The 19,627-nt window shown below is 38.0% G+C and overlaps 1 protein-coding gene across 8 annotated transcripts in view; it reads left to right on the forward strand.

Annotated features, from left to right (window-relative positions):
* Window positions 1–19,627, forward strand: part of NR1H4 (nuclear receptor subfamily 1 group H member 4) — a 44,688-nt gene that overhangs the window by 9,773 nt on the left and 15,288 nt on the right. For 3 of the 8 annotated variants that reach the window (XM_051784093.1, XM_051784090.1, XM_051784091.1), the window contains exons 2-4: window positions 3,153–3,292; window positions 11,626–11,988; window positions 17,019–17,171. In XM_051784093.1, the coding sequence (XP_051640053.1) occupies window positions 3,208–3,292; window positions 11,626–11,988; window positions 17,019–17,171 (601 nt within the window). In that variant the 5' untranslated portion in view covers window positions 3,153–3,207. Of the gene's footprint in view, window positions 1–715; window positions 735–3,152; window positions 3,293–7,749; window positions 7,952–10,845; window positions 11,011–11,625; window positions 11,989–17,018; window positions 17,172–19,627 lie in introns of those variants that run through there. The other 5 variants (XM_051784092.1, XM_051784094.1, XM_051784095.1 and 2 more) reach the window with 5 other exon arrangements.

Here is a 19,627-nt window from a genome sequence, read left to right on the forward strand (position 1 = left end):
ACAGCTTTTACGTATCTAATGCAGGGGCTTTTTGTTACACCTTAGGGTGGAGTACCAGTTAAGTTGGCTAAGGTAGTCTAGATTCATCGTGATAGCAGTAGCTCCAAAGAAGTAGTTCATATAAGAAAGCAAGCATGACGTAGAAATACTTATGAATGTTTATTCATACCAAAGATGCCTAAAAATATCAAGAAGCTTTCCCATACCATAGGGTTTGGTGGATAAAGAAATCTGAATTAAGAGACTGGTTATTGATCCAGATCATGTAGATTAACTCATTCTGGAAGCTAAGATGACACAGTTAATATATGTTACCATATGTTAACACATGTAACCATATGTTAACATAACATATGTTACTAGTCAAAACAACGCCTCAACCCCTCTAGCTGTGGAAGGAATACTTCTGCCAAGAGGTTCCATGTATAGGTGCTGCACATGGGCATCCTTTCTCACCCAGTCATGCTGGTAGCAATTTGGGTGCCTCTCTATATCTGCTAGGTGTGCCTATCCCATTGGCTAGACCAATGCCTCGGCTCCATGGGAGATGCAGACAGTTGGGATGACAGTTGTTTAACCTCAGAAAGAGTCCAGGAGGATGAGGCTGAGAAGAGGTTAAGGACAGAGTTCACATTGTGGAACCAGCTCTTTGGAAGGGAGTCCACCCCTAGATCTGTGACGCTTTGCAACACGGACCTATAGTGACCTATTTCCCAGAACTGAAAAATGTGTAGGTAAGTGTTGCTTAAATGCTCTGTACTGTGTACCTAGTGTAGGTCTGAAAGCTAGAAATCAGTACCTGCTGCTTTTAAATATCAGTGAAATTAATTGTAAGGATGAATCTAATACAGGTTAGACAGCTCACAGCAGGCTGGACTCAGGAGCAAATCAAAGCAAAATGTCAATCAGTCAATCAGAAGAGTTTGGTGTTCAGGGAAATTTACAATAGCAAAGATACATGCAATGGAAAATGTATTTCCAACCTTTTTAATGGTGATCATGTCTTGTGCCTTGCAGAAATCCTAAGGAGATAGGAATAGTCTTTTCCAAGAAATCCCGTAAATGGTCTGTATAAGTGGAATATATTAAAGAAAATGAAGTATTAAGAAAGGTGGGAAGTGTAAAATCATCATGAACATTTGGTTTGAACTGAATCCATACATACCAAAATTAAGGGTCTGAGGAGGAAACATGAGGAGTAGTAATAGTGATGGAACATAATCGTCATGCTTGGTGTAGGGAGAGCAATTCCTGCAAGGAACTCTAAGGGTTGCACTCCTATGGGCTGTAAGGAAAATATTGAAGGGCTTGAACATGGGGAGAAGGTGGTGATGGCCTCTCTCCTCTGATCTTCAGCAAGAAAATCCGGATAAATATTCACAAGTCCTCTGAAGATGCCTCATTTTGATGTTTCTCTTGCTGGCCATTATAAAGGTCTGAACTGTGCTGCTGTCGTCTCCCATTCCAGAACACTTGTAATGGGCTGCAAGAGGAATCCCATCCCGAGGGCTTTTCATAGGCGGTTCATGAGAAGACTGTCAGGAACTGTAGGACCTTTGCAGCCATGTGGGCAGCCCCACCTCTTGAGTCCAGCAGATACCTTCCCTAGCAAGTGTGGTAGCGAGGCAGTAAAATGATTGGAAGTAAATATGGACCTACTAGGGTAGCTGGGCTGGTGGCCAAGCCCCATCCAAGATACTTTGAATTTTTTTGCTGTTGCAAAACTGTATTTCTGTGCTGGATTTGAGACTGTGTGTTTATGTGTTGTTTGCCACAAGAACCCTATCTGGTCTGTGATACAAGTAGCTTTTGACGTCTCTGAGTAAACTGTTTAAGTTATCTGTGGGCAGACATTTAAAATGCATCTGTCTAATTAGAGGGCTGCTGTTTATGTCAAGAAAGAACTTAATGAATCCTTGGGGACAAATCTGAATATAATTACAGAGTGTGCTTGCCAGTCTCATAAGCTACTTCCCAGCCTGCTCAGAACTTGGGCCTCCTGCAGCATTCACATTTTTGTTAGATGACTTCATTTCTGCTTGAGAAGCATGCTGAGCTCTCACTGGGAAGCAGAGTTGGGCTATAACTTTCAAACACCTTCAGTTAGTGGAAATTCACTCCCAGGGACAGTCCCATGGGAATAAAACCAAATAAATAATGAAGACAATAAAGCAAAACAGATTTGTGTCAACTTTATGCAGAATCCTCTTGGTGTCTGTATAAGCTCTTGAGACATCTCGTCATTGGAGCTGTTATGTTCTCCTGTTGCTGATGGTCCTGCCTCAAATGTAATCTGGAGTTGCCCCACTCCATTCACATGAACCAGACCTGGGCAAGGGAGCCTCTTGTGCACCTTCCTCCTGGATGCAGTGTTACTCTAGCTCTAGCTTCTGCTAGAGTAGGGACAATGGTAGGTCTCTTGCCTCTATTTTAAGCCTAGCATTTGGAATGGGATAAAGATGGCCTAGGTAGAGTGCTACTGTCAGCCTTAGTGGAAGAAAGCTATTCCATCTGACCTGCTAGGAAAATATGCCAATGACTGGGCACAAGCATCTCCCAACCTCCCCAGGTGAGAGTTATACAACTGCTTGAGACTACAGAGGGAGTAGATGGGTGAGCCTGGTTACCAGAGCAAGGCTTTGCTTTCTGTGTTTGCTACCATTTATCTTGTTCAGACAGAAATTACTGAAGGCAAAATAAAGAACTGGTCACTGGAAATTAAAGTCAAGTTTCCTGGCTATGTTCTTCTGATCTAACCATAATATTATACTTTTCCAGTAAGTGAAAGCAATGAAATGGTGAAAGAGTGATGAAAAAATAATTCAAACAATTGGTATTCTGTGGAAGGGGGACTGGGAAGCATGCTCTCAGCAGGTCAGGCCAGTGCTTCAGTCTGTGAATATTTGAATAAGTCTGAGCAAAAACTGACATTCGTTTAAAATGAATAGCAGAAGGATGGCAAATAAAATATGCCACAGCAAGGAAAAAACAAACAAGCTGAATGCAGCATTTTATTTAAAGGCTGAATTAGGTATTATAACTTCAAGCCAGTGTTCGTCAGAGGAAATATTGAAACAACCTCTTGAATCCTGCCTTATATTAGGTACACAAAACCAAGTTTTAAATATTCTTTTTGCTTTATATGTTCTCAGGGTCTCCTTTCAACCTATTTTTTAATCAGCATATTCCTTCTGAATTGAAGAATAAATGGGATCTGAAATGAATTTAGTTGGACATCATCAGCTAGCCACTGCTGATGGATTTCCTCTTGCTGAAGGTCCTCATTTGTTTGGTAAGTCACCAAATCAGGTTGAAATAGCAAGCTGTCCTTTACTCAGGAACGTAGAAGAAAATGGACTGAAATTTCAAGTCAAGGAAATGTGAGAGACATGTGCCAACCTCCTTGAATCCTCAATACTTACAAAAGAAATAACAATGGATCTGTGGTGTTAATGTAATCCCACACACTATTGCTCTCATCACTGCTCATAGCAGAGCCTGTAGTTTGTTTTTGTAAAACTCTTCTAATACTGAAAACCATTCAGTGAGGACAGACCTTTGTATGCAGGCTGGTTGTTATCTTCCTGCGAGTCCTTTAAATCAAGCTGAGCAGATGTATTTCCAGTTAATTAGTAACAAAATTATCCTGCAATGTATTTGCATTGCCATATTATGCAAATTTATGAAAGTAATTTCACCTAAATTAAAATCTTTTTCTTATTAAGACTATTAAAAACTATTAACTTCAGTGCACAAGAAAATTTATAAAGCAAGCTGGGAAATTCCCCTTGCTCCGGTCCCACTGAATATTTCAAGGCTACATATGGGTTTGCTAGTGAATGAAAATTTCTTGGTCAATATTTTGTAAGCATGGGGTAGCTGTCTTCTACTAAGAAAAAAAGAGAGAATAATACATTTTTTAGCTTTTTGTTTGACGGTAGACTGGGTCCTTCATTGACTAACATGAAACATTGAGTATTGTGAGATATGCAGAATGCTACAACACTTCAAAAGTTTCCACAATTCTGCCTTTTTGGGTACTGGAAAAATGAAAACATTCCAGTTTTATCTGTCTGAAACAAGAATAGTAACTGGGGCATGGAAGGACTCTGACACACAGAGCCACTCCAGCTGCAGAGCTCTCAGAAGTCAGGAGCATCTCTCAAGTCAAACCACTTCCAGTCTCCTGGCTCCATACAGCTAAACTAAAGCACTGTCACTAATGATAAGCAGAACCCATTCCATTATTGTGTGTTACTGCTTTTTATCCCTCTCTGTGTTGGGGTTGGGTGGGAGAAATATTTTGGAGTTGTTAAAAAAGTATATGCAAAGAGCTAAAACACTTCCTCGCAACCTGTTAATTCTAGTCTCAGGCCATGATATACAAGGAGGAGAATGATATTCAAATCTAGTCATCATTGAGAAACTCCTGAATAACTGAAATACTTCAGATTTTTATCAAGATTTACCCCCAGTATCTACTTTTTCAGTAATTATTTCATTATTTTTAAAGAGTAATGATCAGGTAGCTTAAAATACTAGGAAAAATGTTAATGTGTAAAATACTTTCCATTCACAGGGAAATCTTACAAGTTGTGAGGCCTTCATAAGAGGGATTGTGTCTCCCATTATAGATCTTCAGACCTTAGCAAAATGGAGATTTAATTCAAGCTGACATTTCTGTAAGAGGAAGAAATAATGTATTAAGGGGTTGAATCAGGGGACCCATTAGGAAGGAGACACAGCACACCTGCTGTGTTTCATTTAAGCTGATTTTTGTTTAGTGGGGTGTCACTCCTATGTGGTGTCTTTTTTGCTTTTATAGCTGAAAAAAAACCTGTCAGAAATAATGTGCAACTGAGTCCACAGAGAAAGTTACTCATTGTGCAAATATGACTCTTCTCTTTGAAAGACTTGTAGGAATTGTTTTTTCGTCTCAATTTTATATTTGTAAATTACTTACTTTTTTTTGAAATTCAGTTTTGGCAGGAAGTGACTTGTGAACCCAAGGAAACAGGAACAAAGCTTTTCTTTTCAATGCCCTTAGAATATAAAATTCTCTCAGGACTTCTCACACATCACAGCTCACAGGTTGAAAATTGTTGGCTTACAAACATTAGCCTTTATACAAACCAGTTTCCTTTTTTCAAAGATACATACTAGCATTCTGTAAAAAAAAACCCTTGGAAATGTGTTTTCTTTTCATCATGACTCACTTAGTCTATGGGGAGAGTGTCCTTAGACCTCAAAAACAAATTTAATTGAATCTCCAAACATTAGCACCAGGTTCAGGTCTTTCAAAAGAAACGTCAATTGTGAGTTGCTTGTGCTGTGAACCTCATCACCATGGTAATTCCAGGGCACTTCTATATACCTAGCCTCAAGATTTCTAGTTGCAGGAGATTTCAGAAGAGCTTAAAGAAAAAAAAGAAGGGTTTCCTACCTTTCAGTAGCTGGAAGTTCTACGTTGTCATTTTAACAGTATATGTCTACGGTAAAGTGTCTCTGTTTGTCTTTGGAGTCAGTGTGTTCTACAGTTTTTCACTTCTGTAGTTATAAGTCCCTGGAAAAAAGGTCCGGAAATGCAGATGAGGAAGAATCTTTAACCTAGTAAAAGTCGTTCCCTTCCACCCTGTCTTCCTGGAAAACTGCTTCTCTTTATCTAAATCCCTACTCAGGTGACTTAGAAACATCCCAGACCTCTTTACAGAAAATATATCTTTGAAGAAGTGGCCAAAACCAAATTCATAAAATGATACAATCTCTATAGTATCAGCATGCAAAATCAACTTTATCTTTCTTGCAGCTCTGGTTTTCCCAGTGATGGAAAGGGACTCTCTATGACAAGAAAACCCAGAGGTGTGTGGGTCTCCATGGGACCTCTCTCACTGAGATTCTTCCCTTCCTCAGTCAAACTGTTTTTATTTCACAAGGCCCATTGGACTGAATAGGGCCAGCTCTGTGAAGAGTGGTCCAGTTTCATACCCTGAACTAAGAGAAAGTGACACACCTACCAAATTGTATTTTTTAACCTCTGTAATTTAGGACTGAAATCATGGTCTCCTTTAAAATCTTTGGGAGCTTTGTAGTTCACTTTAGAGCTACAACAGATGTAGACTGATCTGAACTTCTCCATTTTGCTCCAAATTGACTGGACACAAGCTGTGACACAGAACATGGTGAGATGCATTAGCAGAGCACTGTGACAAGCCTTGCTCTAAGGCTTGGCAATTCAGCTGGGACAGCAAGACTGTTGCAAAAAGTTATTTGATAACCTCTTTCAATTGCCTTTGAAAGTTTTTCATATTAGGGACAATATGTGTTTTAAATACCTATACTTCCATTACCTTATTTCTTTCAATGGTCATCACTTGCCCTTTATCACAAGGGACTGAATTAATTTTCAGACAACAAATCTCTCCTTCAAATCTTAAATGTGGAGGGTAAGCCTATATATTTGTATGGCACCTGAATTATATACAACATTTGACTCAAACTGTCATTTCTATTATAAGTAGCACACCTCTAAAGTAATAGCTCCATTCTGTTTTCTGTGAAAGCACCTTATATAGAAGTTATTAGTATGCAAGATATTAAGTGTGAAGCTTCAGATATCAGAAATAGAATTATTTCTAGGAACCTGAAGAGGTAATTCAGTACTATTATACACTTAGTTTGAATGAAAACCATTTTTTGATGGCCTGAAAATGTTTTCTTTTTACATGACATTAACAAGACAAGAAATGCTACCCTCATTACGTATGTCCCTGCTGAGAAAGAAATTTTTTGGGTGAATAAGCACTTTTAAAAGATGTCTTGGAATGGAGAAGGAAGAACATGAAAAAAAATTACACCTAACAAAGGGGAAAAGAAAGCAATACATCTAAACTTCTCAATGAAAGAACAACCAAATGCCACTGAAAATTGTTGTAGGCATAGAACAGTGCCTAAGAGGAGCTTGAACAGCTGATTCCTTTTAGGTAAATCTGCATTTGTTCTAGTTATGCTTTTTTCTCTTTTTCTTTTAAAGGTAGTAGGGTCAAGTGTCCAAACTGATTAAACAGCTTCAAGATCATAAGATATGTTAAATAACTACTTGTCTTTAGCACCACCTGGCAGATGATGCAACATCTGGCTTCATCCCTGTAGAGAAGATAATTAGGCTCATAACTGACCCCCAAATACAAAGGAAACAAGCCAACACAAATTAAAACAGAAAATCTTGTATGTATAATAATTCTGAAAAGAGCAGAACCAAACAGAGTGGCAATCTAAGAAAAAAAATTTAATGAGAAGGACAGATTGGATGGGGCTTTCAGCAATCTGTTTAAGGGGAAAGTGTCCCTGCCCATTGCAGGGGATATGGAACTAAATGATCTTTAAGGTCCCTTCCAACCCAAACCATTCTATCTTCTCATACAGATGTGTCCAGTATGGCCAAAGCACTTTGGCCTTTTTTTGAGAATTTAAAATTTCTGTACTTAACATCTGTTAATCCATTCAGCTAAAACATGCTTCCTGTGCTATGGAAGTGGTTAATCTGACCTTACAGTATATTTATTGATAAAAATTTTGTTGTAACTAAAGCAAAATAGGTACAAAATTACAAGGCTAGGCTGCTTGAAGGCATCCCATCGAATGATAACCAAATTTTATCCAGGTAAATCCACGCTGGGAACAGATATTGTTTCAGACATTTACAAACAAGTTTCTCTGTACTGAAGTTAATCAGTAAACTATATAACCTCTGGTCTGTGTCACTCCTTTCTAATCTTAAAGAAAGTTCTCACAGTAAAGAAAGCAACAGGATACAGACAGAGCAGAATTGAAAAGTTTTATTTATAGATAGTCTTTAGGAGGAAGAAAAAAGAAAAAGAGAGGGAAAGGAAGACTGGGCACCTTAAGGAGAGTATTTTACTTCAAGAAATGGTCAGATTGGACCCAGCCTGAGGTAGGATACTGCTATGTTCTTGCTTGGATGTTTTTGCCACTATTCTTGCACTCTTCTTTGAAATTGTAGGATGCTCATATTTTGAACCTGCCTAGAATTTTATTCTCTTCAATTAGCTTTATATTAGTGGAACAATAACTTTTACATTAATGATCTCATTGTAATTTCTGTAATAGTCTGCATAAAACCACCTTTAGTCTATACATAACCTCAGAATAATTCTACAAATTGAAAACACTTTCTTTAGTTCCTATAAGGAAAATTACCTTTAGTTTCTACAAGTCAAATATTTTTTCAAGTTTTATGTAAAATATTCTGTGTAAACTTGAAAGTAACAAAAGCAAAACTCTTCAATGAGTTTCATTTGACAGTGGAAAAATATTTGTAAGACAATTATCATATCCACGGGAAGGTTTTTAGTAAGCTTTCCATATTTCTGTGAAATGTTTTCATTGAAAAACATCTATTTGCAAAACATAAGCTAAAAGATCTGCAGCTGTAAGTAACATCACATTTGTGTGTGTGTAAGCAGTCTTTCCTTAGAAATGTAAAAGGTATGCTTCCAAAAAGAAAAACAGATAAATGTTTCAAAATAGCTAAGATCACACAAACATAAAATGTCGGTGTAGTCCAGTGCACTCATTTCTGATTTCAGTTTCACTGCTTAAACTACTGTGACTCCAATGATTTTACTCGACTGCTTATGCTTTAGTAACATGAGACAAGTCCATCACAGACTTCTACGAATACGTATCTGGAGAAAAGCTTATGTACATTCCCCTTGGCAAGATAAGATTACTTTTCTTTTGTGATAAGAAATTATTTGGTCTAGATTCTGATGTACAGGTCTACAGGTATATCATGTTCAAGTCTCCTAAAACAAACCAAACAAAAGCCCCTCAAAACTTTTAGCGAAAGTGGGGGAACCTACATAATTGCAACCTCATTATCTTCAAAAATCATACTGGATGCTGACCACTTTGCAGAGTTTCAGCTGTTTAGTCTGTTTTACGTAAAACAAGACCATGTTCTCGCAGTCTCTCTCAACCCTGTTTTGTTCTTCCTTTTCCCTTCCATTGCTCTGGGTATGGACTCAGTTCAGCTAAATTCTTTAACTATGTGTCTGATACAGAAGGAAGAAGGTGATATAGGCTTTTTGGGTTTTATTTGCCCATATTTAACCTCACGCATTAAGACTTGTATTTTTTTTTTCCTTCAGAAGCAGAGTAGAATTAATGATGGTGAAGATTTTTCTAAATACATGTGTAACCCAAACAGTTCTACAGTGGTTTAAATAAACACCCAGTCTTGTCTTAGGATGTTCTACAGTTCTTTAGCAGTCCTGAGTTTTTTAACCAGCCCTAAGATTTTTGATGTGGAAGGAATACTGACTTTTCTTCTTGCTCTTTCAGAGCAAGAGCTCTTCCAGCTCTTTCAGGATGCTGGTATACAGCTTTCGTGGAGTTTCCTGTGGATGGCATAAAATTAAAAGTGAACAATTTCTTTCATTTCATTTTGGGATTGTCCCATTTCCCTTTAGTGAACACAATCAACTAAGCAATTTCCTAACAAGCAAATAACAGCTTAGGTTTCCATGGTGAACAGATTCCTTTCCAAACAGACACTGAATGATTGTGTACCCCACAATTAACACCAGTTTTTGTACCTGAAGTACCTTGACCAGTCTTAATAAGCAGCAGTCTCAACAAAAAGTAAATATAATTAAAAACCTACCACCCACTCCTTAAACCTATACCAGACATCAAAACATTGTTCTACTCTTTTTTTGTCACCACTGTGGCTGGCAGGTATCAGTGACAGTTTGCATTTGATACATGAAGGTGTAACTTCCCTTCCAGGCTCTTTCATAGAGTCCCAGATGCCCTCTGTATGTGTATATTGTTTGTTTAAATGGTATAAACTTGGGTTTGGGGAGTGCCTTCTGTTACTCTGCTCCAGCCAGTATAGTACTTGGGGCCCTGACCTCTTCTGGAGCAACCAGATGCAACTGTAGTTAAACTAATTGTTAGTAATATATGGGACCATCATTCTTATTCAGGTTTTTGTCACATTTTTCCTGACATACATCTCGCTGCTTATTCTGGAACTGGAATCTCAACATTTGCTATTGGCAAAGATGTGTTGTGGGCAGGACAGCAACCCGACAAATCCAAAACACTTGCATGGCTTTTGCAGCATGTGAAAGCAGGAAGGGCAGAAGGCTGCAGATCAAAAATGTGAGACCTTGAAAGTGAAAAAGTAGCTGAAATTAAAAGGTTAGTTTCTGGCACTAACTGAAGTGAGACAAAGGAGAGGGAAGGATCCCCTGCTATAGATTTTAGTTATTTTTGTCGTTGCAGATGTTCCCTCTTCCTAACTGTTAGCATTTTCTCGTTGTTTCTGATTCCTCAGAAGTGAAGGATGCTTACCCAGGACCAATTTTATGGCAGCAAAAATGTTTTTGGAATTCTTCTGAAGCACCGTTAAGTGATGGTCACCAATGAATATTAATCTAAGATTTCCTTGTAAATACTGCTGTTGACTCAAATAAAGTGGACTGGTCATCTTCCTGGAAATATGCACTATTTTTCTCAGACTCTCTTCTTGGAACTATTAAAGGAATGGAGTCAGAGTTTTCATGAAACAGCAAGATGTGGCTCTCTCCAACAGAAAATATGAAGTAGTTTGCAAATAACTTTCAAATTCTACTTTTCAGATGTTTGACATGGGTTTGATTTTAACTACACCATCCAGGGACTGCTAGATGTTGTTGTACCTGTAGTACAGAAAAAAAAAAAAAGGCAGACTTGAGTTGTTTGCAATTTTAAACATGAAATTTAATGAGCAAAGTTAAGGTAGTCTCCAGATATTGTGTTGATCCTTACAGGAAAGGTTGCCACTCCTTATACCACTACCAGGTCTGTTGTTGGCTCAGAGGTGATTAATGCTGGCTTACAGAGGTGCTTCCTATGAGAACTGCACAACTGCACTGAATGGCACAGGCTTGCAGGGGCTGGGGACCAGGCTGTAGTGGCTGGCTGGCCACTGGAAGCTGGATGGTGAGAAGGTTGCATTTCACCACTTATATTAGGAATACCTTCCCTATTCCTTCATGGTAACCTCTCTTCCATCTTTCAGGTCCTCTTGAAGGTTTATTTCATGTTCTTAGCCTTCTAATTGAGCCTCACCCCTGTAATTTTTCCCTAGTGCTGTTTTTCTCTGTCATAATGTATTCATTCTGAATTAAATAAGGATTAATATGATGTTCGAATCTTGATCTAGCTTTCACCAATGCCATAGGATTTTTGGCATTTGTTTGGATTTCTTCTATTCTGCTATAAGACCTAATATGGGTTGCTAGCTTTCCTGAGGTGTGGATTGATCTTTCTTGTAAATCGAATAATTATATGATTATCTGCACAATATCTTTCAAAATTTTTTTTATATAAATGCCAGTGCTGGACATTTTCACCCATGACAGAGGAGTGGCTGACGATGACTAAGTTATTTTTAAAACATCTTGCAGTGTATTTGTGTAGCAAATCTGAGCTCAGATAATGCAGTCTTTATGTTTGTGCCTGGTTTTTGAGATAGATGTCTGGAAGTGGAAACTTCTCTAATAACTACAGTTTCACAGCAGTAATAGAGATTGGTTTTGCATTATTATTTTCCAGGTGTCCTTTCAGAACCAATGAGTTCTCCAGTACAAGAAGCAGATGTGTCACCTTATGCACAGTACAACAGTGTGCCGTTTCCCCAAGTTCAGCCTCAGATTTCATCACCGCCTTATTACCCCAACCTAGGCTTCTACCCTCCGCAGCATGAGGAATGGTATTCCCCTGGGATGTACGAACTCAAGAGATTACCCTCAGAGACCTTTTTCACCAGGGAGACAGACATAATGGATATCCCTGCAGCCAAAAAACCTAGACTGGGTCACTCTACAGGAAGAGTGAAAGGAGAAGAGCTCTGTGTGGTCTGCGGTGACAAAGCCTCTGGGTACCACTACAACGCCCTTACTTGTGAAGGATGCAAAGGTAGGATGAAATCAATTACAGAATGCAATTCAGCTAATAAGCACAGTGGTTTATGAGTATTTTTTTACTTTCTTGTTAATTTTATCCAAGTTGTTAAGCATTTTAGAGTCTACATTTTGATATTTTGTACCCTATTCTGTATTTTCCCCAAGATAGGTTGGCAGTGTCTTCCACCACTGTCTTGTGATTATACATCACAGTATGCCAGCCTATGGCTCTTGAGCACCAATAGCTCTTGGTAAACTGAAAAACAACTTCTATGTGGAGCCTAGCAGCCTGGCTCTGCTGTCCACAGAGGCTGCTTATGTCATTCTCTGCCTGCGGAAGGAACCACACCCATGGAGGCCGCTGAGAGTTCAGTGGCAGGCTGCCCTAGAAAATAGCTGTAAAACCAGCCCAGGTGCCTCCTGTAGTGTGCACTGAAGGGAAGTGAAAGCTGTCAGCCCCTACTGCAGCCCCCACCTCTCAAAGGATATGATTGGTGTCTTCAGGCTTGTTAAATAAGAGGATTTCTAGTTCTAGACTTTCTTCTAGGGATAGCTGCTGTCTCCAGGGAGAAAGCTTCTTCAGGAAGCAGGTGGTACTTGTAGGACAAATATCTTGCTTCTTAGAAGAACGGTATTCACATGTTGGTATCAGGATAAATGGGATATAGAAAATCATTGCCATTATTGGAAACATGATTGCCAGATATTTTAACAGAGAGGGAAAAAAGGTTATTCCAACTATTAAACCTGAAGATGGTTATTCTGCGACAGGGCTGATGTACAGAAAAATAGTGCCCCAGTTTCGCATTCTGTTCTGTGAATAAATATTTCATTATCATTTTTGTTCTACGGATAAAGGCTAAAGCATGGAAACTACTGAAGCACTAAAACATCTTTATGTGGAATTCACTGTCACAAACAGTGGACTTTGAACCAATTTTGGCCTTTTGCTTTATCTATCACAAAATCATTTGTGAGGAAACAACAGACCACACTAGTCAACCACTCTAAACATGAATACAGTCAAGAGTCACACAGTTTATCTCAGAAATTCCAATAAATAAGAGATTAGTTCCTTTCTGCTGTCTGTGTGAATAGTCTCCAAGTCAAAAACTATGAATTAACTCATATGAATGCTGTCATTACAAATCAGATTAAACTCAGTTTTGGTGTGAAGATTCCAAGTAGTGATACATTTATTCTGATAGTAAGCTATTCCTACTGTTTATTAACTTCATTATTAAATGTCTTAGCAACTTGTCAGACTTAAAATTGCAGACTTTGAAATTTCTAAAGAATGTTTCTAGGAGAGAGATTAAAAACCACCAGGCAACTATCCAGACCAAAACCCATACTGAAAGGAGATATGCATCCACCTCCCTACTGATTCAGTTTGAATCACTCTATGTAACCACAATTTTACTGCCTTATTGGGGTAATCTATTTTATGTTTTTGTTCTGTTTCATGACTGCAACATCAATTACAAAGAATAGTACCCATGATCAAACACAGTAAAAGTTGAGTTATTTAAAGATAATGCATTCTGTTTCTACAATAAACTTTAGGGGTGATTAAAGTACCAGCTGATTCAGTAAAACAATATGCTGAGGACAGTAATTCTGTTTGACAAAATGAAGCAGAAACTATGTTTTCTAGACCTCTGATCATTTCTGTATATCTGTGGAATTTTTCACATTACCTTCAGAGCATGGAGACCAAAATTAGGCTCAGTACTTCAGTTGTGCTCTTATCAGTGCAGTAGAAGAACTATCTCCTGTTTCTGTGTCTCACTCCCAAGTATGAGATTAGCCCTTCTTTTTGGCAACAAGACTGTTAATCCATGCTCCATGTGTGTCCAAAATAACATGCTGATCCCCTTCTGCTCCACTGATGCTGTGGATGCTCTTATTCAAAGAGAGAGGTTTTGCACATATGGGATTCAATCCTCTGTGATGAATATGTTAAGTTTAAAAAAAAAAAAATTCTTTCCTGGGTAATGCATTCAGCAACACCTTCCATTCTTTTTGATTTTCTTTCTTGGGCAGAAGGAACAATATTAAGATCTTATTTGTTGTCTTTCATGAAAATATTCATCTGAAGATATTGGCAGGAGCGTACACTGCTATATATTTTTTAATACATTACCATCCATTGACAAATATGTACAAACTATTTAATTAATATTTTACATAACATTTACAGTAGAAGGAACAATGCACTATATTTAAACCTGCTACTGTAAAGGCCATCTCTGAGACAGCCTATACAGACAGGTATCAAAGACATTCTGGTATAGCCTCAGCCTGCATAGCGATATTGGATTTTAAGGGCTATTTCCAGATGTTACAGAACAAATTTGACATAATGTTGTGCTTGTTTAATAAAGCCACAGAATCAGTTCTGCTGAAAGAAAAGGTCCCCATCTTTAAGGTTCCTTCCAACCCAAACTATGCTATAACCCTGTGAGTCATTGCAGGTTTGCATTATGAGGTTTTGCAGTATTCAAAACACTCCTGTGCTGCTCGATGTCTCTCACAACAGACTGAGAATTTTTCTTGCAAAGAAGGGTCCCTGCTTTAATCTTCTCCTCACTAACACCCACCACTGTGGGCAGAGGGAAGGAATGCCAAAAGAAGTCCTGATTGTCAGAGCAGAGTAGGTGCTTTGTTAGCAATTGTGAACTTCAAAAACTTTTAAATTTAAAACCAATCAGGATGGCAAACAGAGATATTTCCAAAGATTTCATCTACACATTTTACAACTGTCCTCTTTCAACTTTCATGATTTCCATAAGAAAAAATCAACATCAGTAACACTGGAACCGCTCTACCATAATTAATCATATTCATGACTATCTAAGAGAACAAAGTGAATTCAACATTTCCAGCCAACATAAGCTTTTTGTAATTTGGCAAGATCAGATAAAAGTTAGACTGTGCCAGAAAAACCTTCAGCTTTTGGGGTTACTCACCCTTTGTTAGTTTAACATTTGCCATTTCTGATTTACTTTTAAATTTTAGTAAAACTCCTCCTGTTATAGATAGTCACACATAAAGTATTTCAGACAGTTTAAGTTCATTTTGAATTAATAGTGAATAATACATGTATAATTATCATTCATACCAAAATTTAATTTCAAAGTTAATTATGAAGAAATCTGTTCAACAAGATGATTTAAGAGTCACTTCACAATAAAACTGAAGCAAGAGTACTTTTTGCCAACAAAATTATTTCACTTTTCATTTCACATTATTTCACTTTTTCAAAACCTTTGTTTTCAAGAGAAAATATTTGACTGCTTGAATCTTTTTGGTTCCTAGCTTTTGTATCCATAATTTTGCATTCTTCTTTCACATTCTTGCATATCTTAAAAAATTCATTTACTAAAGCTCTTTTTCTTTGTTCCCCCATGAAGAAACAAATGCACACCTGGTAGATAGGTTGAGTGATAAAGTCATCAATCAGTCTTAGAATGTCATAAATATTTGTGCAGAGCTTTTCAGCATTTACTACTAATTAATTTGTCATAAATTACAGGATTTAAAGTTAACAGAATTTATAAATGGTAAAAAGCAGATGCAGTTGCCTTTAACTGACAGTAAGAACCTACAATTTAAATCCAGGCCTTTTTCTCCCTTCCCTGACCGGTAAACGGTAATGTATTAAAACCATGTGAATGATGAATAAAAATAATGCCTGGGGCTGCCGGAGGTTCTAAGTAATTTGCATTTCAAAAGAGACTGATGCCAGTCAACTGTATTTATTTGAAAAGCAGCCAATAAAATGGACAGCACGGAAAAGATTTCAAGCAGGAATTATTTCAGCTTCAGAGAAATGCCAGATTTTTTTTTACCAGGTAGTGGAATTGTTTTACTGGTTGCTACACATTGGTGCTTGGAAGAGATTATGCAATTATAAGAACATGGATCAAATTTGGGAAATTGTCATCTGACAATGGCAAAATCATCATGTCATTTGTTATCTTGCTTAGATTCAGTGGGATGGTAACTTAGCTGTATGCATTCTGCAAATACACAGACAAATCCTTCAGATTCACATCCGAATTTTCTCTGTGATTTGAATATGGGAGTTTGGGTCTTATCAAGTGCCTTTTTTAGTGCATCAAAGTGCCAGCTTGGAAAATGATGAGTTTATTGTGCCAGCCAGTGGTGATAAGAAAGCAAAAGATTTTTAATAGCTCTGGTTAATGTAAATTTACACAGGACTCTAGTTTGAAGCACAGTATAAATCAGTGATGTGCCAGTAGAAGCTCCTATGAGTTTATTTCAAAAACCTGCCCTCATATGGAAAGGAAAACTGATTATCTCTGTATCTGATGCTAAATAGTCTCTGCTAAATGAAGAACAACATAAAAAGATTGTGATGGTACAGTGAGTCATGCTAAAAATTCAGGAAACAAAGACTGCCTGTGCAGGTGGAATTAGGTGACAGCTTAACTCATCAAGTGGACAATATTTAGTGAACAAGGCTGGAACATCTTGCAAACAGGGGAGGAGGCCACATGTACAATAGGCAATACAATGCAGATTCCTTATTAAACTTGAGGGTGGGTGAGCAGACCAGTACGTGGAGCTCCTGTTGCTCCCAGGAACTGTGGGAAGGGTGATTAGGTACTCAACTCTTTCTGCATATCCTGTACCTTGAGAGACTTAACAGACTCATATTTTTTTTCTCCAGCTATTTGTATGGTGTCACCCTCTGGCTCTAGTCCTGGTGCTCAGCCTGCTACCGGCAGGTTTCAGATTTGGGTCTGGATTTTCACAACATCCACAATTCTAGGACCTTAGTTGGGGTTAATGTCTAATGTTTGGTGCCATGATTTATTGTGTTAATTTATTAAATTATATGACTTTGATATTGTTGTCAGTACAAATATCAAGAGGGCAGTCATTCAGACACTGAAAGAAACTTGTGGCAGAACGTGTCATTCAGAAAATCCAGTGCAAATGGAGGTGCTCTTCAACTTGATGACTGCTTCTTTGAGCGTTTTCTTTCATCTATGTCATTGCTGTGTTGTGCAGGATTCTTCAGAAGAAGTATCACAAAAAATGCAGTATATAAGTGTAAAAATGGAGGCAACTGTGAGATGGACATGTACATGAGAAGAAAATGCCAGGAGTGCCGTCTAAGGAAATGCAAGCAAATGGGCATGTTGGCTGAATGTATGTATACAGGTATTTGCATCATATAGTCAGAGTGTGCATCAAATACTCTATTTGCTTAATTAGTCTGTTTTTAATAATTAAGGTATAAAATATGTCATTTGGCAGGTGGAAGGTGTATTAAAGATGATGCCATGCCTCTGCATCAAATCCTGTTGAAAAAGACAAATGCACATAGAAGCAATGGGATTTTGTTAGCAGTCAGGGATGCAAGGGTGTAGGAGCTGAGCAAATGGTGAAGGAAGGGCTATCCTGCACTAGATGACAGCTACAACTCTGCTTGAGTGGGAGGGAAGAGCAGTCAGGTTAAGCAAGTCTCTCTCAGGAGTGAGGAGTTTGCAGTATTGGGGAAACCAGAGTAGGAAAGTCCTGGTGCTTTTATTTCCTGCTCTTTCTGGGGCTCTCCCTGTCAAATTCTTGCTAGCCAAGTCCAAATTTTGGCACACAAACAATGCCATTTTCAAGAAAAGAGCAAGAATGTTGCTAGCAGGAAGTTTCTGTGGACTTGCCAAGTGTATGTTCCCAGACCTCACCCAGCAATCAGGAAAAGGCTGCTAAGGGCAAGCCCTTTTTTATAGTCTCATTAGCTTTTCTTATGGCACTATAGATTTTCCTGCCTTGCATATAGGCACATAGGCAGAACTGTCTCCAGAAACGAACCTGATGGATTTTACTAATGTTTCATATTAAAGTAAATATTCTATTCAGATGAACCAGTTTATAAACTTTATTGAGCTTCAAACTGGATAACAGAGAATGACAGGGATATTTGAGTGCAATTTCGAACACATTTAAAGCTCCTTTTTGAGTTACTGCACTATTTTTCCAAGCTTGCTCCTGAAAACAATCTGTATACATCTGCTATTCTGCCTTCAATGAATAGGAATACAATTTATTTTTCTTGATGGCTCCAATCACTTTAGCATACACATATGTGTGAAACCAATTTAGGTTCATACAGGAAATTAATCTACTTGGAATTTTTAATATATTTTTATCCTCTAATCTGATCAGAAGATGCTATATTAACTGTTGGTTGTGTGAGAAACAATAAGCTTCATCAATATTTGGAAGGCGATGCCAGCATAATGTAATTAATCTTTCATTCTGCAAATTGAACAGGCTACAAAGATCCTGAGATATGACATATTCTTGAGCAATACATAAATATGTGAGCACACAACACTGTGATGACAGAACTCAATGTGTCCTGCAGTGTCAGAGGAAAATAACTCCCCTGTGGACCTAGTCTCTGATCCATTGTTCCAAAATTTTGAGGGTTTGAAATAGCTTGATTCACTCAGCGTGACAAAAGAAACAACCCATTGCTGAAAAAAACCAGGTCAGTGTAAATAATACTGACTGGGACCACATGAAACTTTTATACTGGTCTATCATTTTCACAAACTGGCATATGTGAAATAAAAGCCAGTGAGTGCCACTGCCATCTGACTCTCTCTCTCTGCAATGGAAACGTGGGGTATCTCGTGTTGCTCATGACTTAACCATAAGCGTGCTCTAATGCACTGCAATGAGGATGTTTGGCAAGGCACTATTTAATGGCTTTTAAGTAGGAGTGTGCTGTATAATTGCTTTTAGTTCAAGGCAATACAGGACAGTATAACATGTAACTTCTAGTAGTATAGAGCATTTATGTGAAAATATATGACTAGGAAATAAAAGGTTACCTTGAACTTTGTTTCAGTTGCGCATTTTGTGAGATTGTAATTGCGGGTTCTGTGGGTTCTTTTTCCCCTCTGAACAAGGAGGTAGAGTATTATAAATATTTATGGTATGGCTACTCAACAATCCTACTCCTGCCCTCTATACACAAAGTACAGACAGACTAAAATTACTACCCATCAGTTTCAGTAATTTGCTGTCATTTTGGTCTAAACTGCAAATATTTGGGTGAAATGTCTACCTAGGGAAGACTCTGGTTCTGCAACTCTTCCTGGAATTTAATACCCATTGAAACCTAGATATCGCTGAGGTAAAAAGTAAAGTCCTGTCTCACACATGAGTTTTTCAACTGACTTAAATGGAGCCAGAATAAGATGTCAAGGTAATATTTAGTAGCAGGAAGCGTGAGAAAAATTTGTCTTAATGCTTGAGGCAAATGTAAATCCAGTTTTCCCTAAGAAGGCAGTAGACCAGACCCTAAGCTGGTGGAAAAAAGCACAAGCCCATTAACACTACCAAAGGATGCACTGAATAATTTAGAAAAAGAAATCTATGGTGCTGTGTGGCACCGCAAATTACATGGCTCAATACCAATTATTATCTCCATCGTTCCTATTCCTTCCTTTCAAGGTATTATTTGCAGGTCTTATTTTAATCATGTAAATTTCCTCTTCTCTCAGCAGTTCAGGTAGCTTATTTTATATAGGGCTTAAACAGGAAATTAAAAACATTCACAACGAAATTCACTCTTTACATGGTATCTTCCTCCACATCATATACTCACC

This window comes from Manacus candei, unplaced genomic scaffold, assembly GCF_025592945.1.
Source record: "Manacus candei isolate 608988 ecotype Guabito, Panama unplaced genomic scaffold, ASM2559294v1 h1tg000018l, whole genome shotgun sequence".
Taxonomy (NCBI): Eukaryota; Metazoa; Chordata; class Aves; order Passeriformes; family Pipridae; genus Manacus; species Manacus candei.